Source organism: Epinephelus fuscoguttatus, linkage group LG1 (genome assembly GCF_011397635.1).
Source record: "Epinephelus fuscoguttatus linkage group LG1, E.fuscoguttatus.final_Chr_v1".
Classification (NCBI taxonomy): Eukaryota; Metazoa; Chordata; class Actinopteri; order Perciformes; family Serranidae; genus Epinephelus; species Epinephelus fuscoguttatus.
Genome location: NC_064752.1, coordinates 38,821,626 through 38,849,279, shown reverse-complemented (window position 1 = coordinate 38,849,279; position 27,654 = coordinate 38,821,626). Strand labels below are relative to the sequence as shown.

The following is a 27,654-nucleotide window of genomic DNA, read 5'->3' as shown; positions in this document are numbered from 1 at the left end:
TAAAGGTGGCAGGATTTTTCATCGACCCGCACGGGCGTCCTGTTTCTCCTCGGAGCGGTTGTTATGGCAACTATAAACATTCTGCGGGAGCATGCACAGTTGTTATGGGAACGGTCTGCGGGAGCATGAAGGAAGCAGGATTGAGCGAGTGTGTATGGTCAGAGTGGTCGGGTCACTGCGGAGGTGACAAGATTAGGTTTGTATATTAATATTCAAAGGAACATTTCTCCCGGTGTGATGTATTCTAGGAGCAGTTTGTTTAACCGTTGTCATAGATATCATACAGTGCGCTAGTCCGTAAATCTAGGGTCGTTCATTGTACATATAGCCTATACTCTAGATGTGTTTCCAGTATATATGATATTTTTTCTTAATTGTGTATGTACTTGATGTGTGCCCCTGTGCGCCAGCGCGCCTTTTTGCGCATGGGTCAGTGAGAAGCTGACAGTCAGCTCTGTCCAGATTTAGATGCCTGCTTGACCCAATTTACATCCTTCTTCAAGAAGCTTTGAGATGCCACGTGCCATATAGTTTATATGATGTTTTCTCTGTTTATTCCTCAACTACAGAGGAGACTGTTACTATCCATCTGTCTATCTATCTATCTATCTATCTATCTATCTATCTATCTGAATATCATGATGTGAAAATAATGCCTTTGTATGTATCACTGCTCCCAGAGAACTGAACACTGAATGTTGATCAGCTGAAGAGAAGACTAGGCTATATAAAAGTAACATGCAACAAATTCCAGGTAAGACACCTGAATATATAAATACATGCACATTGACACATTTACTTTATACTGAAATCTGCAATGTGTCTTGGCATTGCAATCCAAAGTGGCTCCAGTGGAGGGGAGGTTACGTCGCAGTGTGCCAAGCCTGCCAGCAATCAAGCCAGACAGGCTAAAAACAGCTAAAACGCTGGTGGAGAAAGCAGTGAAGGTGATTGTATGCACAAGTCAGACGTCACTGGAACACCTCTGCATTATCGCCCACAATCCTGCTTACGTGCTCAGTGTCCTATTTGACTCGTTTTATTTCTCTTTCACTCCTTCTCAGCTGAGGAAAGTGTTTTCAGTGCAGGGACCCTACCCTGTGATCCGTGCTGCCTTGTGGGCCAGAGGGTGGGTGGAACGTCGTTTGCCCCTTCCTGCCCAGAGACCACCTCATTGCCATGGCAATGAGGAGGAGGATGGCGATGATGGTGATGTCAGTGCTGATGTTACTGGTGAGACAATGAAGGATACAATGAAGTCTTTGAGCTACCAAAGACAAACATCTATTTTGAGAAAAGGAGATGCAGTGTCGATGCCAATAACACTAGTCTCAGTCTGTGGGAGGAGAAACGGCTGTATATAAGTGACTGTGACACTGGGATCGGATGTGTATTATAGGACCTTGCACACAGTATCACTAACAAAGCACCATCAATCAGTCATATTTTGTCTGTCTTCATAAATTGAATGTTAAAAGAGAGATCAGTGATATGCTCCCTTTACTCACAGTTTAAAGGAGGGGCCAGCCTATATGTAATTGGAGCACTAGTTTAGATGGATGCATGGATACCCCTACACCTGATAAATGATACACTGTGTACCACATTACAGACACCAACCTACAACAAAGACCCCTACCCTCTTAACACACCCCTGTACACATATAAGCCTGCATGCACGCACACACACACAAACACATGCACACTCTTTACTTATCTCTTTACAGTGGGAGCAGATGAAGGCGAGAAAGAGGAGAACCTTGATGACATGTATGACCTCATGGTAAGACAACGTTCAAGTTGACCAACACGACACTGATGTCCTGCAGTCTGAAAGCAATCAGATGTGCTATTCTTGTTATAATTGCATTACTTAAATGTGTATAGGATTTAGGGGGGTATGTTGGCAAAAATGGAATATAATATAACAGATATGTTTTCTTTAATGTATAATCACCTGAAAAGAAGAGTAATGTTTTTGTTACATTGGACTGAGCCGTTTATATCTACACTGAACAAAAATATAAACGCAACACTTTTGTTTTTGCTCCCATTTTTCATGAGCTGAACTCAAAGATCTAAAACATTTTCTATACACACAAAAGACCATTTCCATCAAATATTGTTCACAAATCTGTCTAAATCTGTGTTAGTGAGCAATTCTCCTCTGCCGAGATAATCCATCCCACCTGGCATATCAAGATGCTGATTAGACAGCATGAATATTGCACAGGTGTGCCTTAGGCTGGCCACAATAAAAGGCCACTCTGAAATGTGCAGTTTTGCTTTATTGGGGGGGGGGGGGGGGTCAGCAAACCAGTCAGTATCTGGTGTGACCACCATTTGCCTCACGCAGTGCAATACATCTCCTTCGCATAGAGTTGATCAGGCTGTTGATTGTGGCCTGTGGAATGTTGGTTCACTCCTCTTCAATGGCTGTGCGAAGTTGCTCGATATTGGCAGGAACTGGAACACGCTGTCATATACGCCGATCCAGAGCATCCCAAACATGCTCAATGGGTGACATTTCGGGTGAGTATGCTGGCCATGCAAGAACTGGGATGTTTTCAGCTTCCAGGAATCTTCGACATGCCAAACAGCATCAGAAAAACACTGATTTGTTCTATGCCACTGTTTTATTCATTGTTTTAACTGATTTTAATCACCTGGTCCTTTTTTTTGGAGAGGAAGAATCTTCTGCAGATAATTTGGCTCACAGTAGACACCTCCTGAACAATGAACATTTAAGGGATCCTAACCAGGAGAAGTTTCTGCTGGTTGCAATCTGCAGTCTTCACCACTAGATGCCACTAAATCCCCCTAAATCTTACACACTGGACCTTTAATTCCACAAGTCTTTTTCCTTCATGTGTTGTTCTAGCTCCTTCAGCTCGTCACCTTAACCTTTTCTCAACCTTTTCTAGTCTCGTCTGGTTCGAAATGAGACAACTTATTTCCACTGGACAACGCGTCGTGATGACATAGACTATCGCTCCTTGCAGAATGACCAAATGACCAACCACTATGCAAATTCTGGGTCGTTTACCACCAAGGTCTCATCTCTTAAGGGTTTCTACTGATTGAGTGGCAAAACTCACAAACTAGTACTCTCTATCTTCTATGTATTCACGTCTGTTTCTTTCAGGTTGGACTCTGTGTGAACCTGCGTAACCTTCAGTGGTTTGATACAGCAGATCCTGATACCTTCTTCCCACGATGCTACAAGCTTGGGGCAGAGGATGAAAAGCATGCATTCATAGGTCTGCTGCATGGCTCTGTTATCACATAGCCAACATTTTGCTCCATTTAAAATGCAAACGTGTCCAGGTGTAAATGGAATACAGAAAAATGTATGCACAAAGTTACATGTGGCTTTATCACACCAGCTGTCTTCATTTTATTAGCAGTCATCTTAATCAAAACTACATGTCCTTCCTCTCCCTCTTGTGCTCTTGTTCTCTCGTCCTGTTCTCTACGATGATGAAGAGGATTTTAGGAGGACAGCATGCACCAGTCTGCTGCAGTACGTGGTCGAGTCAAGTGGATGGAGGAGAGACACAGCACAGGGCGAGGAACAAAAAGGCGGGAACAGTGTCTCTGATGGTAATAGAAATGCCACAATATGAAATGCAGGACAAAAAGAATGCAACAGATTCTGTGCTACAAATCGTGTGTCTCTCTGCAGAGTTGGATAACGTGGAGCATCGATTTGTTGGTCCAGGAATAATTGACACGGCTTTGCGCGTGTGTCAAGAGTTTCTCAGTGTTTTGGAGCACAGCGACATTGATATAACTGTAGAAACACCACCCTCGGTGGAGGAGAAACAGTGGGCAGAGTTTCTGCAAGACTACTACATGGTTGTGCAGTGAGTATGTTTTCTGGGAGCTTCCTGGAAAGATGTTTCTTAGGTCACACTAAATGTATCTGCAGTACTGAGTCCAAGTCAGCTTATCAAATATAGGCCATTAAAAACTCACCCTAAAATGTATCTTAAAGAAAAAAAAAGTCCACGCTTTTCTAATAGGTGAGGTTCAGAATAGAGTCAGTCTCATTATACATTAAGTACATATATATATTTGAATAACGCACATGCAAACAGACCTCATCGGCAGCACCATTGTTAGAACACTTCTGCCTATTCTAAAGGAGCTGTAGGGCCTATACAGCATTCAGAACATTAATATAGCGACAAACAACTATTTGCTATGTAAAGACACTTGATGACACTGTAGGGTAGGTTGCATGGTAGCTTGGAGTAATGGCGTCCCACTGGTTAGCCAATCACCTACATTCTACACAGTGCTCATACAGCAGTTACAGCTGATAACCCCATCAAGGTGTCGTTGCAGAAACGTAACACCCACCCTCCAGTCCCCCCCACCCTAGGGTAATGCATGAGCTTTCTAAGCACCGTTAGCGTTGATCGTGCTGTTAGCATCGCTGCTGATAGCTGCCAGCTCAACAACCTCCATGTTGAGAACAATGTGCAGACAAACTGAATCAGACTCTGAATCATAGTTATACTCTGAATGTCATGTTGGCTACATCTCCTTTAAATCTAAAAATGTAACAAAATATAAACCTGCCTTTCCTGTTTATTTTTTTCTGGACTGCTAAGTGGACCTGGAGCCTCACAGTCCAGCATTTTTCTTTCAGCTGTGAGAAGCTCCTCCATTTCCCTTATGTACTCAGAAATTAAGTGGATTTATGATTCACTGGTTTGCATTTTTATGCTCAATTTTGTCATTATTTCCACTGTGAATATACTGTTTGCTTACCTGCATAATTACTGTGCAGTATGTGAGCGTAATTAGTGTCTGGAAGAAAGTGTGATAGATTTAATGAATCTGCATATAATAAACTCAGTCTGTGAGTCTGATGTTTGTGTGTAGTGAAGGTGGATGGATCAGGGGTAGCAGTGTGTTTGTGGAGCGCTGCCAGGCCATGTTAATCAGACTGCAGGAGGTTTGCCCTCAGCTGGACACAGATGGACTAAATAACATCTGGATCATCAAACCAGGTGCCAAGTCAAGAGGGCGAGGTGTGTAAAAAAAAGTTACACAGTTATCTTATATATAAGTCTTTCACTTCCTCTGTGGAAGCCCTGAGAGGCAAGTGAGGAAAAAATCTGGTAACCCTTTTTCCATTTCTGATCTAAATGGTCAGGATAATTCCCCCATTTTTTTATTATTATTATTATTATTTTTTTTCTGATCTGTGAAAAGTTTGGGTTTTTTTTTTGCAAGGATATTTTTCATAGTGCTTGTTCTTGTAATACTAATTTTGGCCATATGAGGCTGATGTACACCACTTCCTCATGTTCTAAATAGCACTAAAAGCTTTCATGTTTTCTTCCAGGTGAGTTTATTGTGTGTCAGCAAGTTGATTTACATTACTGTCATGTCTTTCTTTTTGTTAGAAATATATTTTAGCTGGTGCAGATCTGTGTAGTGCAGCTAATGCTAATGGAAGATTCTAGTAGCTTAAATGAGTATTACAAAAGCAAACATTTAAAAAATTATCCTGACCAAAAAAAGAAAAATCACTGGCCTTTTTCACCGATTGATTCGTTTTGTTTTTTTCTTGAGAAACTTATAAAGATAATCAAGGTCAAATCTGTTTTCACCTGTTCTTAAGCCTTTAACACAGGAGAGAAAACAATTCAGATCAGACTTAGAAAATGGAGCACGAGAATTTTTTTCTCATTTGTCTCTCTAGGTTTCCATTCCAAAAGGCAAAAAAAAAAAAGTTATACGTTCTATTGGGAAAAAAATGATAATGCTTACAATTCCCCTCAGCTTCAGTACAAGGAACGTTAGCCTGCAATTTGTTCATGGGTCATCAAAAACACTGTGTCCTCTTAGTTTAAGTTCGACTTGTTTAATCCACTTTTTTGTTGTTGTTTTTTCACCAACCACCCAGGTATTATGTGTATGGATCGCCTGGATGACATTTTGGCACTTGTGGACAGTGACAGAGCCCTGACTAAGGAGAGTAAGTGGGTGGTTCAGAAATACCTGGAACGTCCTCTGTTGGTCCATGGCACCAAGTTTGACCTCCGCCAGTGGTTCCTCGTCACCGACTGGAACCCTCTGACTGTCTGGTTCTACAGAGAGTGCTACCTGCGGTTCTCCACTCAGCCCTACTCCACAAAAACTCTGGACAGGTCAGACAGTTGGTCAAACAAAAGAGAAAGACAAATGTTTGATATTATCTATAACATCTGACCTTTACTTCATCTTGTATCTAGAGTACAATGCAGCAGTACATGTAGGACCAAATGTACCTGTGTTACTCAAAGCATGTTTAACACTTGCTTCATGGCCTTATCTCTTTCCTCAGCTCAGTCCACCTGTGCAACAACTCAATCCAGAAGCACTTCCAGCCGTCCTGTGAGCGCCATCCAGGAGTGCCTGAGGACAACATGTGGTCCTGCTCTCAGTTTAGGGCTTTTCTGCAGCGGCAGGGCCGTGGGGCAGAGTGGGAGTCAGTGGTGGTCCCGGGCATGCAGCAAGCAGTGGTCCGTGCCCTGCAGACAGCCCAGGACCTGGTCGAGCCCCGCAAGGCGAGCTTTGAGCTCTACGGAGCCGACTTTATGTTGGGCAGAGATCTGAGGCCTTGGCTTCTGGAGATCAATGCCAGTCCAACTATGGCCTGCTCCACCACTGTGACTGCTCGCCTCTGCCCTGCTGTACAGCTGGACACACTGAGGGTCGTGCTAGACCGACGGACTGATCCTAGTGCGTACACAGGAGGCTTCCAGCTAATCTACAAACAGGTTGGAATATCTTTGCATGTCATGCCTAGAGACAATAGATGTTAATTTCCAGGGGATTTTCACCAAATGCATTTATTTGTGTTTTACTTGATTACCCTCCCAGGCTGCAGTTGAAGTTCCTCAGTATGTGGGAGTGAACCTGCTGGTGGAAGGAGCTCCCATAAGGCGATCCAGACCTCCGTTTCATAGACAAACTGTTATCTCTAACCGACCTCTCACCATCCAGTTCCCTTCAGACCAGTCGTCATCAGAGGAGCTTGAAACGACACATAAAGCATCAGGTCAGAAGTCTTACACAGTCTCTGCTTTTCACCACTCAGGCAAGGAGAATCGAGAGAAGAGGAGGCAGGTGACATCAACATCTGCTAAGAGGGAGTGTGAAAAGAGAACAGAGGTTCGGAAAACCTCTTTTGTTTGCAGGTCCAGTCACAGTGTGGCCTATGAACAGCCTTTGGTGGTACACACCGAACCCCAGAGGAAAGCACGGCGTTTGGCTCTAAGTCTTGGTGCCACTGGGGCAACTCTGGTCCCACGGAGCCTTTCTTTTTCCCTCAGCCCCCCTCACAACATGTCAGAGTGCAAATCTCAGGCCAACCCAGGCCATGGATCACACATCTCCAGATCCTTCATTCCCCAGACAGCTTTTGAGCCCCAACACAGGACTCCTACCCGGGTCTTTCCTCCACTACGGGGTCCTCTCCCTACTCTGGAGGTCTTTAGCTTGAGACCAAACATTGTGGCTCGAACCACTGACTGTCGTAATCCAAACTTGTCCTCTCATCCCAGTGTCCATAGGCAACAGTTGTTCCTCTGCTCTCAAAGGCAGAGTATGTCCAAACTTAAAGGAGAGCACACATGGGAACATAAACACTAGCGCTCTATTATGTGATGAAAAGCAAATACTAAACAGTGCGAAAGAGGTTTTGGTAGCAACAACAGTGTTGTTGATTAATAATTTAATGGGCTAAACAACAAATGAAAAACTAATTACATATGAAAATCACAACATATGATGTGATTGCAGTATCATTCAATTTATTCTGATAGCATCAGATTTTGTTTGTAGAAATTTCAGGCAATCATGGCAAGTGGCAGACATGACACATTTTCCAATCATTCACATAGGGGCTTTAAATTTACAACATCAAGGTAAATATGAGTATATTTAACTTCTCATATTAGGAGTTAAGTTATACATATACCATATATTCCAGTGGTAAAATAATTATGTCTTAGTTTGGCTGACTGGAGTCTTAACATATGTATATGTTTGACAATGTTATGTTATGAATATAATGTGTTGAAGTTCATTTGTATTAAAACACATAGTCACAAAGAGTTAATTGTCTCCAGTGAGTCAGATATTTCCAAGGTAACCTGACATAAGATAATAAAATGAACTAGTTTCATCTTCTGTGGGAAAAGAATCAGGTCTACATTAACAGGATGCAAATATTTCAAATGCCCAGCAGGTGGCAGTACAGACTCAATGATCTATCTGCATGTTTATACCAGGTTTATACCGAAGCCTTTAAAGGAGAGGGAATTTTTTTTAAAAAAAAGGGAAGAATTGGCGGTTCCTAACCGGATGTTGGTACATGTTCAGCAACACCTGCTTTATCTGGTCTTTCAGCTTGTTTTTAAATGCAAAGTCAACATTTAAAAATAGGCGGAGCAGTGTCAGTGTACATGTGCACACTGCTTGATTAACAGACCTTTCCTGAATGATACAGACATCAATACATATTTAACTGCTACATATTGTAAATTGAATTCATTGTCAACAGTTTTTTTAAAAGAACTAAATAAGTCTGGGTGTTTGATTGAACCACATAAATATAAAATAAAGTACTAAAATTGGCAAACTAAAAGATTTAGATTTTTTGTGGCATTTTTGCCCTTTAATCAGACAGAATCACACAAATAGTAACAGACAGGAAACGATGAGGGCGGGAGAGAACGCTATGAAATACAACAAAGGTCAAACCAGAGATGTTGTGGTTGTGGTTTGTATATATTCCATTATTTAACCATAGCAAAATAACATTTTTTCAGAATTTTCTGTCCAAAATAATGGGTTTACTACAGCTCCAAATATCTCATGCCATCTATAAAACATAGAACTCCTACTGAAACCAATGTCTGGAGACGAACTTCAGGAGAATGAGTTATGACGGAACTAACGACATTTTGGTTGCAGGTCATGGCCTTTGACTTCCGTAGGTACAAACAGACTAGATATGGAATGAGACAGCACTCCTACACCCTGGAAATGATAGTGGAAACAACAGTAATATGTGGTAGAACTGTTTGAGCATTGACAGTGGATACGCTGGGCCTGTGTAGAAATCTGCAGCATGAGATAAGCCTTGTTGATTTTAAGTGCAGTCACACAGCTAAAAAATGTGATTGCATAATACATGTTGTGATGATAAGTAGTATTTATTACAATTTATGAGTTTATAGTGCTGGCAGCGTGAATACAGGGGGAGATGTTGCAATTCTGGAATAAAAGAATTTCATATTGAATCATATGGCTAATAAAAAACAGAAATCGTCGCTCTGTTCATGCTGTCAACAAGATGCAGATAGATCCTGATTATTGCCTCAGGAGATTAACTGAAACTGTTTACCCTCACATGTATTTACTTGTTGTTGTATTAGTAGGCACAGACGGTTCACCAGCAGGAGAGCCGGGCTACAGATCTGCCATTACATAAGTGTTCCCTGTGACATGAATGTTGTGGCGCTGTAAGAGAACAGATTGCGTTTCACACACGCTCTCGTCCTCTTTCATATACATACAGTCCAAGCCATTTTCCACGGGAAAAAAAAAATACTTTATTAATACACTTATATAATGTATACCAACATTTATAGACAAAATATGTACATCAAACATCTTTCATGTAGGTCCCAAAATATAAAATCTCAAGTACCTCTTTCTATAGAAAACTAGTCTTCTGGTAAAACTTTTACATTCAACTTCTCTCCTCCTTCCTCCTTTGACTCCAGTATTCATACGTAATACAGAGAATAAACATCTGAGATTTATCAGCTTTTCACAAGTAAAAGGCAACAGCAAGAACAAACACCAGGTTTGACTTGAGCAGAAACAGATGTTGAGTATGCAGACCAGGTCCAGCACAGTGCTACAGTATGTACACAGTTTCTGAGTACACAACGTACAATTGTCCGCACTCTGTCCGCCTTCTATCTCTTCGGACGGACAGAGTGCGAGAACGGGTATCAAAAATAGAAATGTACAAGAAGTCTATGAACAATAATTACAGAAATATCCATCTTAACTGTCTGTTTGTCAAAGGAAAACAAGACTTCTCATTCAGCGTGGTCATGTGGCGGCCCATTCCTTCATCCATGCATTGGGTGTACCCTTACTCTTGTCTGTACACACTTGAGGAAACCCTACAGTGCCGGTCATCATAGCGTCTGGCTCCGAGGGCTCTCTCAGAGAAGATAATGGTGACCTAAAGGACATAGGCAACGAACTTTGGGTGAAATATTACCGCTAACATTTGGTGCAACATTTTCTAAAGTACAAAGATGGCGTGTCTCTATTGCAACAGCTACAAGTGAGATGCATCAGTGTCATCGGCGTTTAGACTTTTAACAGCAGCATCTATCTTTCTTTACATTCAACCGTGTGTGTGTGTTGGTGTGTGTGCAGGGCAGGTCCAGTTTATATGATACATTTGCACTGAGTAATACCACTGAGCATTTGACATTCAACCTGAGCTTTGCATCCTCCGAGTGTGGACGGATGTCGCTCTCTCCTCCACCTCCTCTCGATCATTTCTACAAGTCCACTAGTTTGTGATTCGACCTCTGCACATTGCGGAACAGAGGACAGGAATGAGGATGGATTATGGAAAGGCTCAGTCACGCTCTCATTCCTACTACTGTCTCTGCTCCTGGGTACGAGAACAGGATCATCTCTTCAGCCCTGTTCTCTTATCACTCAGTCTTTGGTTTCCAGGTTGAGGGGTGGTACCTGCTTTAGTGCCTGAAGGAGGGCAGGGGAGTCCATGGGGGTCTGAGATATGGCTGGGGCTGGAGAGCCTCCCCTGGGAGACAACACTAGCTGAGGTGGGGGCGGTCTTTCGCTGGGCATGGTGGGCGCAGAGCCTCCCATGCCAGGGTAGAGCATGGGCACGGCCCCGGGGTACCAGCATTTCTCCAGCATTGGCAGGTAGGCTGCAGCAGAAGGTGGAATGAGGTAGAAAGGCATGCAGAGGGGATGTGGAGGAGGTGGATGGTTGGGGGATACGCTCACGTAACTGCCATAACCACTGGAAGGTGATGATGATTCTCCACCTGAGAGCAGCTCATCCTCAGACGACTCCACCCGGGGTCGCTTGTGGCGCGGCTCGTCATCCTCCCGCTTGATGCTGGAGCTCTGCCTGTCGCCCAGCGCTCGCTTCAGCTGGCTCTCTGAACCGTAGTATTCTGGACGTCCCTGTGTCGCCCCGGATTCAGTCTTCTCCAGCTCTCCCCCGTAGCCGCTGTCCGTATCTGTATCGCTGCCGCTCTGCTCGCTGCTTGGTGGAGCATACGCCCGCTGGATGACAGGCACACAGTTCCTCCCGTAGCCCTCGCTGGGTTTAGGGGGTAAGCTGGTGGGCATCTCCTTGTGAGGTTGGTGCTGGTGGTAGGTGGGGATTTCCTCAGGTGGCGGGCTGAGAGGAGTGCGGGGCCTGGCTGGACTTTGCAGCACCTCCGCCGCTAACTTGTGGAGGTGATTGATCACATGTGATGGTGTCAAGTCTCTGTCAGTCTCATGATTGCTGAGATACTGGAGCATCTCCTTGGCACACATGTGGAAGCCGGAGCGGAACATCTCCTCTGACTTCTCCTGGCTGACGGGAGGCTGCTCTGTAAAGACAACAAGACACCACTTGGTCAGAACTCCTGCAGTTTGACATAGATGCCTTTTCTCCAGCTAACTCATTTGCCTATAGTTCTACACAGTCCCATCACTGTCTGTTTATCTTGGTAATTTGCATTCTGTCCAACAAAGCCATTGTGCTGCACGTGTGCATATTTGTGTGCGTGAGTGATCTGCAGCTCACCGATTTGCATGCCGTTCTGCAGAGCGAGGATCTTCTGCTGCTGTTGCTCCAGAAGAGAGGTGAGGGCTTTCACGTGCTTGAGTGTCAGCTCTAAAACCACAGCCTTCTCCAGATGGCCCAGAGTCTGAAGGAAACACACACAGTCAGCACATCCTCACCTCTTATATAACACACACAGAGTACACTTTGCTGCTCATGTACACAGGATCTTGGCTGTCATCATCAAAACACTGCAGCAGCAAAAGGCAAAAACAACCAATAAGAAATAATCTGTCAAATATGGGATAATATAAATATCATAAATAACAGGCAGTGTAAATTATAACTTATACTGCAATTATTATTTTTTTCACTGTGTACTGGACTGAATAATTAAAATCCCCAGTTTGCACCATGACACATAACAGAAGATACATCCTCTTCAGTGTGAGCTGTCACTCACTGGCTGCTGACGCACTCAGCACAGAGGATGTAATACCACGGAACAGCCACTCGAGGGTGCATGCCACTCATTACACAGAAGCCCATTATCCACAGCCACAGCGTGAACTTACCGTGAGTTTCAGGTGCTCTGGCAATAAATCTTTCAACTGCGCGATGCACTCGTTGATCCGGTCACGCCTTTTCTTCTCAATAAGTCTGTGAGGCAGCTTGTAGGTCTCCTGCAAGAATAAACGCCATCGTTAGTGAAATGCAGCCGATCTGAGAGTAACACTGCTATCTCTCTATGATCACAGGCAGCCTCTCCGATAGGGAGGACTCTAGGAGTTATGTCATAGCAGAAATTAGGCCAACCATTTATGGAACTTGAGGACTACTGCCTGCGTAATTCCTCCCTTGTAGCTCACACCCTCTAATAAAAGATTTATGGTTAGAACTTCACAAGTTGGCATAACACAAATTATTACCTTGCTCTCCTCTCCTCTCTTCATTCCTCGCCTTGGTTTATAAACATACATCGGGAAATCCATCCTAAAGAGATACAGGGAGAACAACAGTGAGTGATGAGGTAATGCTTTAATTGCTGAGTACATGATACATCAAGTGCGTTTGAGGATTTTTCTTTTTCAAAGTATAACTTACCCCTGCACGTCTGACAGATCAGTCTGATGTTTGGACAGAGGAGGTGGTTGCGCGCTTGGAATTCGCTCCATTTTTTTTTTTTTACTCCAGTTACGCAGTAAAGTCGGTGTACTTTTCCAATGCAGTCACAAATAAATACGCATTTGTTTACGCACGATGAGAAAAGTTGGAAAAAAGCAGCAGTTCGTGAAATGCACTAAAAAATGCTTCCAAAAAGAGATTTGTATTAATATATCATTATTTAAAAACCAGTCTCGCTGGTGTTAAAGGTTATTCTGCGCGTCTCAAGTTAGTCCCTGCGAGCTCCACGCCGTGTTCCTGCCGCAGACGGAAGGCAACCCTGTTGGTGGCGCGTTGGGAAAGTGGGGGAGGACAGAGCGACGAGTTAAATAAACCCTCTGACTCTCCGCTCCGCCTGACCTACCTCTATCACATGAGGCTCACGTGTTAAACGGCGCTGTATCCTCGGCGGAGGGACGGCCCACTTTCTGCCGATAAGGCGCCTCAGTGGGCGGACAGCGGCGGACGTCAGAGCGGAGGGCGGCGCGTGTCCGATCCCGTGTACCACCATGCTGAAGTGTATTGAAACGAGGCTGTGTGAGCAAACAGCGCGGGGAACTTACTGGCACAGAACCAGTGCAGGAGTTCAACAGGCCCGAGGCACGAGAGGCGAGTGGGTACGGCGCCTACTGCCAATGAAAATATAGAATAACACAATTAAAATACGACAGTGGGCCTCTGCACTATTGATATCCTGCTGGATTATTATATAGCAATGACGTCACTTTTTAACTGAGCGCTTTATGAGTGTTTTATGATGCATCCAGGTTTGTTTTATAATAAACATAGCATTAATTATGACGGGAAAGTATCAGCTTCTGAAACAAAATGATTTTTCCTTTTAATCAAGATTAAATTCCCGCAGATCACAACAACAATAATGATGATGATGATGATGATGATGATGATGATGATGATAAACAACATTCAGGAGCGTAATCCATAAACCCACATGTCTGCAGCGTGCAGGTGGGTCCCGGTATCAACAGTGCGGTAGTACACGTGCACCTGTGCATGGATGAGTGTGTGGAGTGGATGGAGTGTTTTGTTGTCATGAGGCGGTGCAGGCTGTCACGTTGATCTCCTCATGGCCCCGGGAGCCTGCTGAGCGCGCGGGGCACATCCAGCTCATCCAGCACACGGCGGCTGCACCTGTGTGCTGCAGGCTGGAAACACACATCACACAAGAAGAGGCCGACATCCTTTATTTAAATGCTGATTTTCATGAAGTCTTTTCTTTTTTTTTTGAAAATGAAAATGTGTGTTTAAATTTACATGTAAACTATGAATGTTCCTCAATTACTTCCCTTTACTGGGAAATATCTCTAATGACCCCAATGTAATGTGCAAGCTAAAATAAGAGCATAAAGGCCTTTAAATCCACCAACATTATTTTTCTTTCTGGGGTTTGATTATGTCCTCACAAATTCAATACACAAGGACAGTTCCAGACTATTACCAGACATCTTAATGAGACATAATCAAGACTAATCACCCTAATACAACAACAGTTATATCACATGTAAACAAGAAGTGTTGCTTCATTTTTGGTGCACAATGATCAGTGTGCAAGACTCTGACTTTTTTTTTTCATCATTCTCCTTAGAATGTATAATTTGTTCCTTTGCAAGTTAAACTCAAAATGTGGATTAATGACCACCATATGAAGCCAGAATGACAGAGGTTTTGTGAAGCTGTAAACTATTATATCTATCACACCAGGAATTATGATGTGATTGGAGAAAAGCTGTAACATTTCCTCTCCCCTACAGGTTTTTTTTTTTTTCATTTGACCACATCTCTTGGGAATTTTGCCTGGAAATCACATTTAGCAGAACTCCTGCAGTAACTGAATCATATTGACTCATGCTTGCAGTCTTTTTTTGGGATTGCTTATTGTTTTTTCAAGAGAGAAGCCCAAAATCCTCTCTCCCAGGAGGCTACAGAAATGTCTCTGGCACAATTTTGAAACGTAGAGCTTGGCAGCTTTTTTGATATGTATTTTTGATTCAAAAACTTCATTTTTTTTTGGTATGTATTTTTAATCCCAATTAAGTTTCACGTATTATTTAGGTCATTTTGATATCTTACACAGAATTCACAAAAGTATTTAAAGGCTGATTTTGAGGTTTCCTCCCCACACTAAGCGGAGCTTGTTCATTTTGACTATCCATCTATCTTATCTGACCAAAAAAAACGGTTAGAAAAGTAGCAGCTGTCGTGGTTGTTTCACAACCTCAGAACTATCAGCCAAACTTTGGCTTTCATGACATTTTCATAAACAGATTTTTAGAATAGTCTCTTTCACTGTAACACGTGAGTGTCTTCATTCAACAAGTTCAACTAAAGCCCTGATAGAAAATTCTTTAAGTGTAGTAAATCAAATAAAATTGGGGTATAGGCTACAGGACTAATTACAAAATGACCATGACACAGGTCACACTGATGCAGCTGTAATTAAATAACAACAATGATGGAAAGCCCCTTAAAAACAGTCTGGGCTAATGTAACACAATTTAAGACTCAATATGATTATAATAATCCTGATAATGGCACACTTGTTTGGTTCACTTGTAGATGTTGGAACATTCTTGGAAACACTTTTTGCCCTCAGCATAAATAGTTAATAGGTAGTATATGACGGCTATTTAGCCTTGGGGAATATATAATTTGTAAATATGTATATACTGTGAACTAATTTTCTTCATGTACCTTTAATTATATGTATGTGTGGCCATGGGTGGATTATGAGACAATGGGCCCCACCACCTCTCCTACACAGGAGCAAGACACAGACTTCACAAACAGGGACACAGGAGAGAAACTAAATTATACCCACTTGAGGGTGGGCCGTCCAGCTTTTGGACCTACTCTGGAGAAGGTCCATCTCTGGTGCAGCTCAGCATGGCACAGCATGTCTAAACTGATGATGGAAATGTAAATTGGTGTAGCATGGCTTGACTCGGCACAGCCGAAAGTGACAGTGGTTGTTGTGTGCCCTTTTATGGTTGTTTTGCCCATTTATGTAGTTATTCTGTGTCTGTGTAGTTTCTTTACATGCCTTTGTGGTCATTTTGAGTCTCTTCTTGATTGGTACGTGTTAAATAAAGTGACATTTTGAAGGTGAAGGCCAGGGAGGCCCCTCACACTTTGGGCCCCTGGGCCTGTGTCCAGAAGGCCTGTTCAGTAATCCATCCTTGCGTGGCCTAGATTTGTGTACATGCTTAATATTGAAGTGCATTTTCTGCTGCTTTGCAACCAATAATTTGCAGCAGTTGTGGCATATCAGATAAGTTTGTTGTATATATATTACAGCTATGTAGCCAGAGACCTGCTTGGAGTACTACCTTATGGGAGATACATGATTTGCCTACTACTGTTCTCCTTTTTGTATATAACAGTATTTTCTTTTTGTGCCTATTTGCACTTAAGATATATACATGTAGCTTTGGTATGGCGTTAGTGTATACAATTCATATATAATTAATTCTTTACTATTATTTAATGATGAATTTTTGCCACAGGTTTTGTATGTCACATGACTTGCATAGGTGCCAACGACTTTCTGTTGTTTATCAGAACTCTGAGGAAGAGCTGCTGGCTTGTAACGTTACACAGCATTAAAATCCTTCTTATGGGAGCTACTTGTTGTGCAGATGTGTTTGTTTTTACTCTGCCACATATTTCTTTGATCCAGCAACACTCCATTGGACACTGGGATGTGCACGTCTTTTATTGTTATTATTATCTTACCATATAGTGACGAAAACTCTGTCTGTGTGTCTGTTCCACGTTTTTCTCCTCACTGACTTGGTCAATCCATGTGAAATTTGGCACAGTGGTAGAGGATCATGGGAGGATGTGAATGAAGCAATATTACATCAATTGCCCAAAGGGGGGTGCTATAGCAACCGATTGAAATTGCAAACTTTGAATGGGCATATCTCATGCCCCATATGTCGTAGAGACATGAAACTTTGCACAGAGATGCCTCTCCTCATGAGGAACACATTTGCCTTAGAACCTATAACTTCTGGTTATATAGATTTTCTGCCATTTTGAATTTTTGGAAAAACACTTAAAATCGATCTCTTCCTAGGAAGTTTGATCGATCTGATGAAACTCGGTGAACATAATCTAGGGACCAATATCTAAAGTTCCCTCTTGGCAAAAGTTGGAAAATGTACTAAAACTGAGCTTCTATAAGGCAATGAATATTGCGGAGGGCGCAAGGTTTTTTCCACCACTAATTTTTGGTATGACTAAGTCATGGTATGGTATGTTGTACATAATCACGGAAACTGTCAGTGTGTCATTCTGTCCCACGTTTTTCTACTCACTGATGTGGTCAATCTATGTGAAACTGCACATAGGCATTGAGGATTGGCATAGGTAGAAGGTGACAAAGCTACCAATGGGTATGGACTAGTTATTATTATTGTTAGTAGTAGTAGTAGTAAATTTAAACATTTTTTAGCTTTTCAGCATGAAGCAAAAAAGTGTTTATGTTATTTGACAAAAACGTTTTTCATAGTGTTGAGAAATGTACTTGTGATAAAATTCTCTTTGGGTGCAAAGTGAGTGTTTGCTGTAAGTTTAAGTGTAACATAGTGTCAGTCTTCACAAACAAAAATAAAAGGATATTTTACAATTTAAACAGTCTGCACGTGGTCCATCTGTGCTGTGACAAAGTCCGAAAAGGTCAAATTAAAGCTAAAAATGTGCAACCCCTGTTTGTACTTAACGTGTTAACATATTTCCTCATGCAACGTGGTTATAAGATAAGTGCACTTCCTCATTTGTAGAGGACCACAGATAAGATTTCAGAGTTCATCTATGGGCAATTCCCAAATTCGCTTCTCTAAGGCTCTTCATTCATCCGACTGCAGCACGTAGAAAGAGTGACAACACTCAAGTTGTCAACCAATAAGCAGATAATAATATGGCGACATCCTCATTATCTTTAGTCTCTCACATGGTCTGGTCTTTGGCTAGACGTCCATACACAGTGATGCAGATACCGTTAAACACTCACCAAGAGATTATTTTACACGCTTGTTTATTTAAATAGACTCCAAGAATGGAATGTACAATTTAGACACAAACCATCCATTAGTATAAAAGTTCAGTTTGGTCAAGTAGCACTCCAAATGACATCTATTAGTTATTTTTTACCCCCACCCACCCCACACACACTCAAGCACTCAAACAGTCATTCTCTAGTGGGTCTTTTACAAAGTGACGTAACAATCATTTGTGTGCTACAGAAAATATCAGTGCTTTAGGACTAAATGAATGAAAGAAAGATTACATATTCAGTGCAGAGAAGAATAAATCTAATTCGACTAATGTATCTCACAAAATCCTTCTACAGTACGCTAACAACGTGACTCCATATCACTACTATTATTAAGCACAACATGGAACCAGCTTCAGAATGAAGTGGTCACATAATTTGCTCCTTCTCCCCTGTAGGTTCATATGGTCCATTATTCAAAATAATGGTTACAAAAAAAGGTCAACATTATTTCTCTTAACAAGTTTCAATGTCCCCTTGAAAGCCTCTTTTATCTTTAGTGTCCTGAAATGAGTAGAACCTTCATTTGAGATCCTAAATAATGTGGAAGTGATATTTAATGAACACTGTACAGACTTTATAACAGCATTGAGAAACTTTGTAAAAGCATGGTGACCTCTTCAGGATTGTTTACAGGTTTAAGTCTTCATGTTTCAAATATAAAATCAAATACCAGTTCCCAAAAATAGTTAATTCTTATTTAGACATTGCATATGAGTGAGTATTCCTATTGCTGTCAGACAAGAAACAAAAATATTAAATAATGTGTTGTAGAGTTCATACAAACCTTCAAATCCACATGTGACCTGAGTTTGCTGGTGCAACGCTGAGGATTAAAACCTCAAGTCAAGGCCACTTGAGAGGAACCCCCCCTCAGGAGCAATGGCTGAACTTTGGCATTCTGTCACAATGCAGAAGGCATTCAGGGTAGTAAAGCTGAAGTCAGTGTTTTCATCTCCTAAAACCACAGGACTGGCTTCTCAGGACCTGAGGCACTTGGTGCACACTCCACCCACACAGACACGTCCACACTACAGACCGCGAGTAATGTAGTCACAAAACTTTCACTTCACACAGACACTCAGAAGCACGCATGTTGCAGAAACACTTATTGTAGGAGTTTCTGGAGAAGTGTTCAGTCAGACATCGACCTAAATACATACTGGAGTCGGACACGATTTGGCATCCTCCTGTCTAACATGTGGTGCACCGACAGGAGTTGCGCAGGCACTGGTGAAACTGGCCCCAACGGCCCTCAGGCAGGCTGCTGGGGGTTAATGTTCATGTGAGGGGGATGACCGAGAAGACCAATTCGTTGCTTCTGCTTCCTCTGCTCTGTCATCTACACAGAGAAACAACAAGAGTCGTTTTAAGAATACTGCAAGCTAGCAAACATGAATAAAAACAAAACAGGATTTTAAGTACACGAAAACTGAGGTGTCAAAATGACACGTGGTTTTACGGTGTTAACTAGTGAGCTTTAGTGGTGCTGGTAGGTGTGTTTTGTCATCTCTGGGCAGAGACAGGCAAGCATTTTCCCCAGTTTCAAGTCTTTATGCAAAGCTAACTGGCTACTGGCAGTAACTTCCTATTTACTATAAAGACATGAGATTATTATCGATCGTGTCATCTGCCTCTCGGAAAGAAAGCAAATAAGTCTATTTCGCAAAAACGGGTGTGTTTCAGCGAGACATTGCTGAGTTTCCAGGAGTGGTTGTGGAGACAAAACCCGGGTATTTTAAGCCACAATATAATCTTTTCCGTACCCTGACCTAAACATAACCACAAGTTTAACACTGCGCTGTGGAAACATACAGTTTGAACGTATCCACTGCATATTAAATGTACAAATGTTTCATATAGTGTTTGCAGAAACGTACAATGTCAACATATACTCTGAAAATTGGGTTGAAAGTACTCTGCGTTTTTATCTTGTGCATGAACATACTCATTTAAGGAAGAGACAGAACAACAAAAACTGAAAATAAACTAATTTATATGTTAATGCAGGTTGTCTGAGTCACCAGTTCAATTATGGTGATTGTGCAATTGTAAGCAACCAAACGCCAATAACTCTTCCCATGTTAATGTGGTTGTCATGAGTAATTACAGTGCAGGTTGTCAGTAGTAGCAGAACATTAAAAAACATTCTCAGAAAAGCTATCTGGCTCAAACGGAGGAAAAAGAAACATAAATCATGGGTGATTTGCTGCGACATCGGGGAGTGCCTGATTTACGGATACATGATATACCTGCTCCTTGAGCTCAGTCAGCTGTCCAGACAGGTTGGCAACCAGCCTCATGGTCGACTCCAGCTTCTCCTGCAGGTTCCTGATTTCATTTTGCTCACCCTCTGCATCGCTGCTCACCAGTGACATGGCGCGCATCCGTGGGAACCAGTCCAGGTTGTGCTCCTGTGGTTGACCACCAATTTAAGTTATGTTGAAAAAGAGTATTGGTAATTTTAACAGGAAGGTGCTACTGTTTGGCAATCAAGTGCTTAAATCTGAACTCCAAATGACACTGGTCTATGGTTTCTTTTTCAGGAACGTGCCTGTATGGTATTATTGGCACACTGAAACAATGGGGAGTGAATGACCTCAGACTGAACACTACTACAATGGAAATCCCAGTACACTGACCAGCGCCTTCTTATCAGGCTTTGATCAGTTTTAGGGTCTGACTGCAACTAGTGTACCGTCTTGTAGACTTCCTGTTTGTCTGCACGAGTCTGTTTGTATCATTAAATGTGCATGACCGGCATGTCTGTCAGTTGATTAGAAAAGAGGAACACATTACTGTATTAACGTGTGTGAGACGAGCCTGTACATGTTTACACGTCTGACTCTGTAGCATAACCTCATAGAGTCTACTCAATCATCAGCTTCTGTACCAGAAACATGACACAAAGGTAAACGCCCATCTTACTGCTCTTCCATTCAAGATTGCTGCAGATAATCTACTCCAGGACAGAATGCACAAATTTTAAGTGTAAATCATTAACAAGAAAAACAGTCAGCCTGCACTGAGAAGGTGGATTTGTGTTTTTAAGTGTGTCTGTGCTCTTTATTTACCTTGATCATCTCAGCCACATAGCTCTCGGGGCCTGTGTATTCTGTGGAATCTTTGACTTTTACCAGCACAATAAAGAACAGGTAGTGCCACATGTTGTGCTCCTCTTTGATGTGCTCCTCAAAAGTCACTGTCTTGTTGTCAAACTTGTCCCGCTCCAGGCCTGTGGAAGAGGCAGTAACACACAATATTTATGGCCCAAAGTTACATCACGTTTAAGGGGGATAAAAAAAAAAGAAACTGGCCTCTACTCGGTTTCCAGTTTCTGTTCTGCAATGACGCTGGGAAAGGGAACCTGCCACTTTGTAGGAATAAATGAATAGAACCAGAATTGCGGCCTCATGGTTGTATGCCTCTGTGAACCAGTGACGTTGTAATTACAAGTAACATCCATGTCTGTCCAGACTCGTACATAGCCATGACAGAGGACAATGCTTCAAATATGGATGTTGCTGCAAAGAAGCTATACATTCTGAAACACAGATGCTTCACACACACCTTCAACCCCACAGCACAGACAGTCTATATAAGCAGCACAGTTTTAAAGTGGACACCCAAGATTAGTGTCATCAGTTCAGTTTGACCAAATATCTCCTCTTCTCTTTGACCGTTTGGATATAAAATGTGTTCTTAAGTTATTGTTTTCACAAGAACAAGATAAATGAGGTCACAGATACCACCTGAATCTACTCAGTTCATTGTAATCAGTCCAAGTGGACATTTGTGCCAAATTTGAAGAAATTCCCTTTAAGGTGTTCTTGACATACTGCATTCATGAGAATAGGACAAACAGATGTCTGTCTGTCCACAGTCCAAAAACATACCCAAAACATAATGCCTCCAGCCATGGCTATCGCTGGCGCCGAGGCATACAAAGTGGTAAGGTGACAAGAAAACTGAAAGTTAACCGTCTGTATTCAGGAGGACTCATTGATGTTATTGTCTGTTTTCCAAGAGAGATGGGAGACCAAATTACATATATAATAGATCACAGCAAAATGAGTCACTAAACTAACTTATCCTGTAATATTGATTGGAAGCATGATATTCTTTCGCTCAGTATTGAACAAATATATATCAAATTAGAATTACTGCCTCGTGGTTGTATGCCTCCACCAGCGAGTTGCAGCTTACATCCATGTCTGTCCAGACATGGCTGTAAACATTAGTAATATTAAATATATAGTAAAGACTTTGAAGGAATTAAATAAAAGTTCATAAGTCAAATTCCTAGTGTTCACATGCTTGGCCAATAAAGCGGATTCTTCTGCAAAGAAGCTACAAACATGTATACAACCCAGCAACTCAGAAGATCTATACAACCACACAGTTTGATAATTAGCGTCACCAATTCAATGTCTTACCAAATGTCTCCCCTTCTGTTCCCGGGTTATGGCATTGAGTATTTGGCCACAAAAGGGTTTTGGTAGAACACTATGATGTCACAATGAAGTTGACCTTTGAACTTGTGGATCTAAAATGTCATCACTTCACCATTTTATCCTATTATCCCACATTTGTGTGAAATTTTGTCATAATTAGTGTATTAATTCTTGCGCTATGACAAGAAAAGAAAATGTCTTGTGAGGTCACAGTCACCTTGACGTTTAACCACCAAAATCTAATTTGTTCATCAATGGATGTTTGTGCCAAATTTGAAGAAATTCTGTTTAAGTGTTCCTGAGATATCGTTTCTCCAGAGTGGGCAGGATGGACGTTAAGAAAAGAAGACAAGCAGACAAAACAGTATCGGTACCAAATAGCAGAGTACAGAAGCATAACAACTATAAAGCAGGGTTCATACAAAAACCAGTTCATCCGCACTAAATTATAGGTTAAAGCTCTGGAAAATTAAACATCACCATGACAAGCTGTCAGATGAGCTGAGCTAGTGTGTTCTTAAGAAATGAAACAACATATCATTTGTTTTGCAGTGCATGGCAGACGGTCATTTGATTTGGGGATTTTTTTTTCCAGGTGGATTTGACAAGCAGAATAAATGCTAGGTATGGCGCAACGTTATAGTTTAGAAACTTAAGAGCAGAGTTTTTGTCACAATCCAAAGAGAACACAGATATGCTATTATATATGCTACTATCGAAAGGATAGTGCACTATTATTAGGGATAGTGTAGTGCTGTAAAACAGACTACAATCAGTTTGATTCATACATATTATGCTAATCTACAAAATCAGTCGACTTGTCATGTGGATTAGAGCAACACATTACTACAAATTTCGGTCTTGGAGCCAGGATTAAAAAAAACCTTGAGGGCTACGTTTAAACCATAGACTGTATAAAATAATAGATGCTGCTACCGTGATGTCACCTGCTGGTTTCTGGACTCCCATTTTGAAGCCTTGAGTTTGGCATTTCGGCTGTCACCCTCTCGGGTTTTTGAAGCCGAGAGGGTGGAGCTATGGAGAAGCGAGGACTGGATCTGGCTCAGAGATTGCAGTGACGCCTCTCAGACAGCCTGTCACTCAAGCAGCCCCACCCTTACTTATGTGCAACTTTAAGCCTTAAAAAAATGTAAATGGATGAGTTATATAAAAATTCACCCCCTTACAATTGTCACGAGTGTTAAAATTAGTTACAGAGAACAAAACTGTTTTTTGTACAAGGCTGTAAACATTTTTGTTTCTGCTGTAGAGCTGGGCATTTTAATATTGGTCTCTATGGGGATTGGCTTCTGGAAGAAGTACAGTTTTCGGCACTTCCATGTTGGCTTCATTTTTAAGCCCAGGAGATTGTTGCATGATTTAAACAAGAAGGAGCTGTCTCTATATTTAGACTGATGCTATAGGACACCAAAATAATAAAAACTGAACCAGCTGGTGTCTTAATTACTGACAAGTTCAGTAATTAGATTTAAATTTGTAATCAAACAAGATAACAACATCCAAACAGAGCTCTTGAGAGTACCTTAAGATTTAGTTCCTTTTTCCCTTTTTTCTATACAAGATGCAGAGTGAGGTTGAGTCTAATTCCTTGGGCAGAAATGATTTTAGCTACAGGTAAAATCAAACCTGCACAGAAGTCCTGGACATGAATAAATCACTGGCTACAGACCCAAAGACCTAATAATCAATACAAGATTGAGAGAACAATCGACGGCTTATAAAACTGAGCTGGAGGACAGAGAGCCACTTAAGCCCGCAGAGGTCGGCTCCTAATCTCTGCATCTCCTGTTCCCTTGTGGTTCTCCTGGAAACCATAGAGACAGCAGCTCCCCCTGTGGCTTGGCCTTCTTTAACATGAGTGAGTCAGAGCTGATGGCTGGCTGGGTGACATAATACTGTTCTCGTTCCATATGCTTAGCACTTGTCCCGACCGCCTGACCCAACATACGCACGCACACACATGCTCACATACAGCATGTTCTGCTGGGCTCACACACACACACACACACACACACACACACACACATGCACAGTACGGCTACACACACACTCAGGCGGCTGTACTTTTTTTAGGCACTAACGCATGTAATGTACATATAAGGAAATGCAGATGAGGCTACGCAGAGGCTCAAGAGTATGGGTAATCAGTGAAGTTGCACAAAAAACATATGGTGTGAAAATTAAGTTTGTGCGTGTGAGTGTTTGCGAGTGAGTGAGTGGGAGAAAATGTGTGTGCGTGTGTGAGACAGACATGAATTATGGAGGCGAGCGGAGCAGTGGCAGGAAGCGCTCATGACTCAGCCTTCTTTGGAACGACAGCTAAGTGAAAAGGGGGGAGGAAGGGAGGAGGGGGGACTGCAACAAATGACATGCACCTTAACAGACGTGCTTACCAGAAACCACAAAAAACACAAAGATATCAGACGTCCTGAGAGGGGAATTAGGGAATTAACTGAGTGACACGAGCTGGATTGTGGAAGAGTACTATTGACGCACAGGCTTTGAAACACCCCCTTCCAGCAACAGAGGAAAGCACCCACCAGGCTGGAAGGGTGCTCTGATGATTACAGAAGTAATCCTGGCACTTGAATGTTAGAGGTTTGATTCCCATGTCAATATCATTAGGAAGATATTTCAGCGCAAGCTGCTGAATGCTTGGCAGAGAGAGCTGTGCCAAAGAAGATAAAAGCTTGAAGAGATACATAACCAGTGTGTCTGAGGTAACATGCAGTGTACTCGACTTCAGTGCTGCAACTAAATATTGGCGGTCGGAGAGCACAGACCTCCACCAATGCTCTATCTTGCAATATTATCCAATGTGAAAAATCAGGTCTGCTCCAAAAATGTATAGGTTCCTTGGAGGAACCCATACATTTTTGTAGCAGACCTGATTTTTCAAAGGAGGAACTTCTTCCTCTGCCCATGCTTCACCCTTTCACCAAATTTCATGAAAATTGGGTCAGTAGTTTTTCCAACGTCCTGCTAACAGACAAACAAACTGAACCAAAAACAAAACCTCCTTGGCAGAGGCAATTAGCATCGATTATTTTTCAATTAACTTAGCCAATATGGTGTTAAAAAATAAAGACAAATATTCACTGCTATTTCCAACAGCTCAAAGTGTTGTCTTCCAGTTGCTGAGTTTGTCTAAACAACGATAACATTTTTTTGAGTTGGAACCAAGCAGCAACCTCCAGAGCGGAAAAATGAAGCCAAAGTGGGAGTGTTAAAAACTGCAGTTCTTTGAAGTAACTTTACAGCCTGGTACAAATAAGGTTACCTTGGATTACCTCTGGCTCCAAAAATGGGGATGGCCAAAATGCAAAACTTGAGGCTTCAAAATGGGAGTTCACAAACCAGTGAGTGTAGCCATGGATGAGTAAAGAGAACTGGAAATGGGATTTGAGGCAGGGCCCTGTTTGTTCCTATGAAAGTGGCGCAAGAAGCCAAAAAAGCTTGATTTCTGCAGTATGAAATTACCCAATCATCTGCACCATTAAGCCCATACAGCAACAGACCTTTGAAGCCATGTGGCCAACTTTTGGTTTAGCTGTCTGCTAAGTTGAATGGGGATAAAATGATTCAATCGTCTGGCTCTTTTAGACTTTTGAAATGTTATCGGATTGAATGGATCAAATCCCGATAGTGAGATAAATCATTTTGTATAGCCAATAATTGCATATCCAGACAACTCTTTCACAATGTAAGTCTTAGTGGAATGTCTTATGGGCCCAATGGCATCACATGACCACCTGCTTTAATTCCACTGTTTGGCTTCTTTGAAAATTGGCTTCAAAGCCTGTCGCACTTCCATGGGACCTGGTGATGTCACAGTGGCTACGTCCATTATGTTTATACAGGTTATGGTTGGAACATACATTACCCATTTTTCTTTCCTTAAAACTTAATAGTATATAAAAATGTAATAAATTTACTGCTGACTGACTAATTGATTAAACTAATAATCTAAGCACTGGTCACCTGATGAGACCGACACAAAAAATTAGGGAGCCTACAGCTTATCTATAGAGTGTGCCAGTAAACCCGGAACTCCGTTAGCGCTTTTAGCACTTCTGGTTCTCTCGTCTAAAAGTCAACATGTTTTCTGAATGGGATTTTGGTGAAATGCCTCAAATAAGGTCTGTGGTTAACAAAACCTTAAGCAAGTTTCAGGTTTTGTTCTACGACATAAAACATGTCAGTAAATACCCTACTTGTGAATTTTGAAGCTTTTACGTGTCGTAAAAAAGGCAGTTGCTAACAAGTTGCTCAATACGACTACAAACCCTGTCGGGACATTAAACGTCATCACCCCCAAACAGGCGAGAGTGCTGGCAGTCCGCCATTACAGCTTCTTATTTAGCTTAAACAGTCCGATTTCCCCATTATACAATGTTTTTAAAATAAAGCGGCCGAAATCAGTTGAAAGCTTAGTGGCGGTGACGTCAAGAGTTGTGCGACCGTGGAGTAGTCATGTAGTCCGTTAAAGCCTAACGTTAGCTTTTTACTTCTGGCGATCGCATTTAAGCTTCAAATGTGGTATGAAAGGTGTTCATATGTGAAGATTATCTCACTGAACAAAACCTGTAAGTATCATAAACTTATGTTAGCCACAGAGCTTATTTTCTGACATAATTGAAAACGCAATGCAAAAATCACATTAACTTTCTCTTCCGGGAACCAGCGCGATGCTAAACTTCCGGGTTTTGACGTCAGCCCTGACACACTCTATTAACAGATTAGCCAAGCAGCCTCACCGCAGATGAAGCAGGTAGTCTTTAGGACTTCTTCTTTCTTCTGTTTTTCACTCCTCAGGTCAGCAAAGGTGTCAATGATGACACCAAAGATGAGGTTGAGCACAATGATGATGACCATGAAGAAGAACAGCAGGTCGTATATCACTCTGGCTGCAAACAGTGGCTCCTGGAAAAGAAACAGGAATCGGGGTTAAATCTAAAGCAGTGACCTCTGTACAGGAAGTGTTCAGAGGTAGTGAGTAGAAAATAACAATTATAGGCAAATTATTAACTTTATTTTGACTACAGATTGCCAATAAGAGTAAATTTAAAAAGAGGCTGTTCAGTATCAAA

The 27,654-nt window shown here is 41.9% G+C and overlaps 3 protein-coding genes across 16 annotated transcripts in view; 1 reads left to right on the top strand and 2 right to left on the bottom strand.

Annotated features, from left to right (window-relative positions):
* The first annotated feature begins 56 nt into the window (after nucleotides 1-56).
* Nucleotides 57-7,976, top strand: ttll3 (tubulin tyrosine ligase-like family, member 3). The gene is made up of 13 exons (XM_049578257.1): nucleotides 57-196; nucleotides 681-754; nucleotides 844-947; nucleotides 1,065-1,233; nucleotides 1,728-1,783; nucleotides 2,925-3,053; nucleotides 3,146-3,260; nucleotides 3,487-3,603; nucleotides 3,686-3,866; nucleotides 4,894-5,042; nucleotides 5,924-6,167; nucleotides 6,344-6,779; nucleotides 6,883-7,976. The coding sequence occupies exons 2-13, from the start codon at nucleotides 739-741 to the stop codon at nucleotides 7,651-7,653; spliced, it is 2,487 nt and encodes an 828-aa protein (XP_049434214.1). The 5' UTR covers nucleotides 57-196; nucleotides 681-738; the 3' UTR covers nucleotides 7,654-7,976.
* Nucleotides 7,977-9,603: 1,627 nt separating this feature from the next.
* LOC125892243 (class E basic helix-loop-helix protein 40-like) lies at nucleotides 9,604-13,395 on the bottom strand. The gene is made up of 5 exons (XM_049582135.1): nucleotides 12,953-13,395; nucleotides 12,778-12,841; nucleotides 12,424-12,531; nucleotides 11,870-11,993; nucleotides 9,604-11,672 (listed from the first exon to the last, which is right to left on the bottom strand). Exons 1-5 carry the CDS (start codon nucleotides 13,021-13,023, stop codon nucleotides 10,759-10,761), a joined length of 1,281 nt encoding a protein of 426 aa, XP_049438092.1. The 5' UTR covers nucleotides 13,024-13,395; the 3' UTR covers nucleotides 9,604-10,758.
* Nucleotides 13,396-18,033: 4,638 nt separating this feature from the next.
* LOC125898002 (inositol 1,4,5-trisphosphate receptor type 1) overlaps nucleotides 18,034-27,654 on the bottom strand; it is a 108,403-nt gene continuing 98,782 nt past the window's right edge. For all 14 annotated transcript variants that reach the window (XM_049591594.1, XM_049591611.1, XM_049591603.1 and 11 more), the window contains 4 exons: nucleotides 27,322-27,487; nucleotides 21,164-21,324; nucleotides 20,342-20,503; nucleotides 18,034-19,431 (listed from right to left, as the gene is read on the bottom strand). In XM_049591594.1, the coding sequence (XP_049447551.1) occupies nucleotides 19,345-19,431; nucleotides 20,342-20,503; nucleotides 21,164-21,324; nucleotides 27,322-27,487 (576 nt within the window). In that variant the 3' untranslated portion in view covers nucleotides 18,034-19,344. The remainder of the gene's footprint in view (nucleotides 19,432-20,341; nucleotides 20,504-21,163; nucleotides 21,325-27,321; nucleotides 27,488-27,654) is intronic.

Bases quoted from the DNA above. Each gene is read 5' to 3' on its own strand.
- LOC125892243 (XM_049582135.1), bottom strand. From the start codon at position 13,023: ATGGAGCGAATTCCAAGCGCGCAACCACCTCCTCTGTCCAAACATCAG. The intron at 12,842-12,952 runs GTAAGTTATACT...GTATCTCTTTAG, and splicing joins GATCTGTCAGACGTGCAGGG to GATGGATTTCCCGATGTATG. The intron at 11,673-11,869 runs GTGAGCTGCAGA...TTGTCTTTACAG, and splicing joins GCAGAACGGCATGCAAATCG to AGCAGCCTCCCGTCAGCCAG.
- ttll3 (XM_049578257.1), top strand. The intron at 1,234-1,727 runs GTGAGACAATGA...ATCTCTTTACAG, and splicing joins TGTCAGTGCTGATGTTACTG to TGGGAGCAGATGAAGGCGAG. The intron at 6,780-6,882 runs GTTGGAATATCT...TTACCCTCCCAG, and splicing joins TCCAGCTAATCTACAAACAG to GCTGCAGTTGAAGTTCCTCA.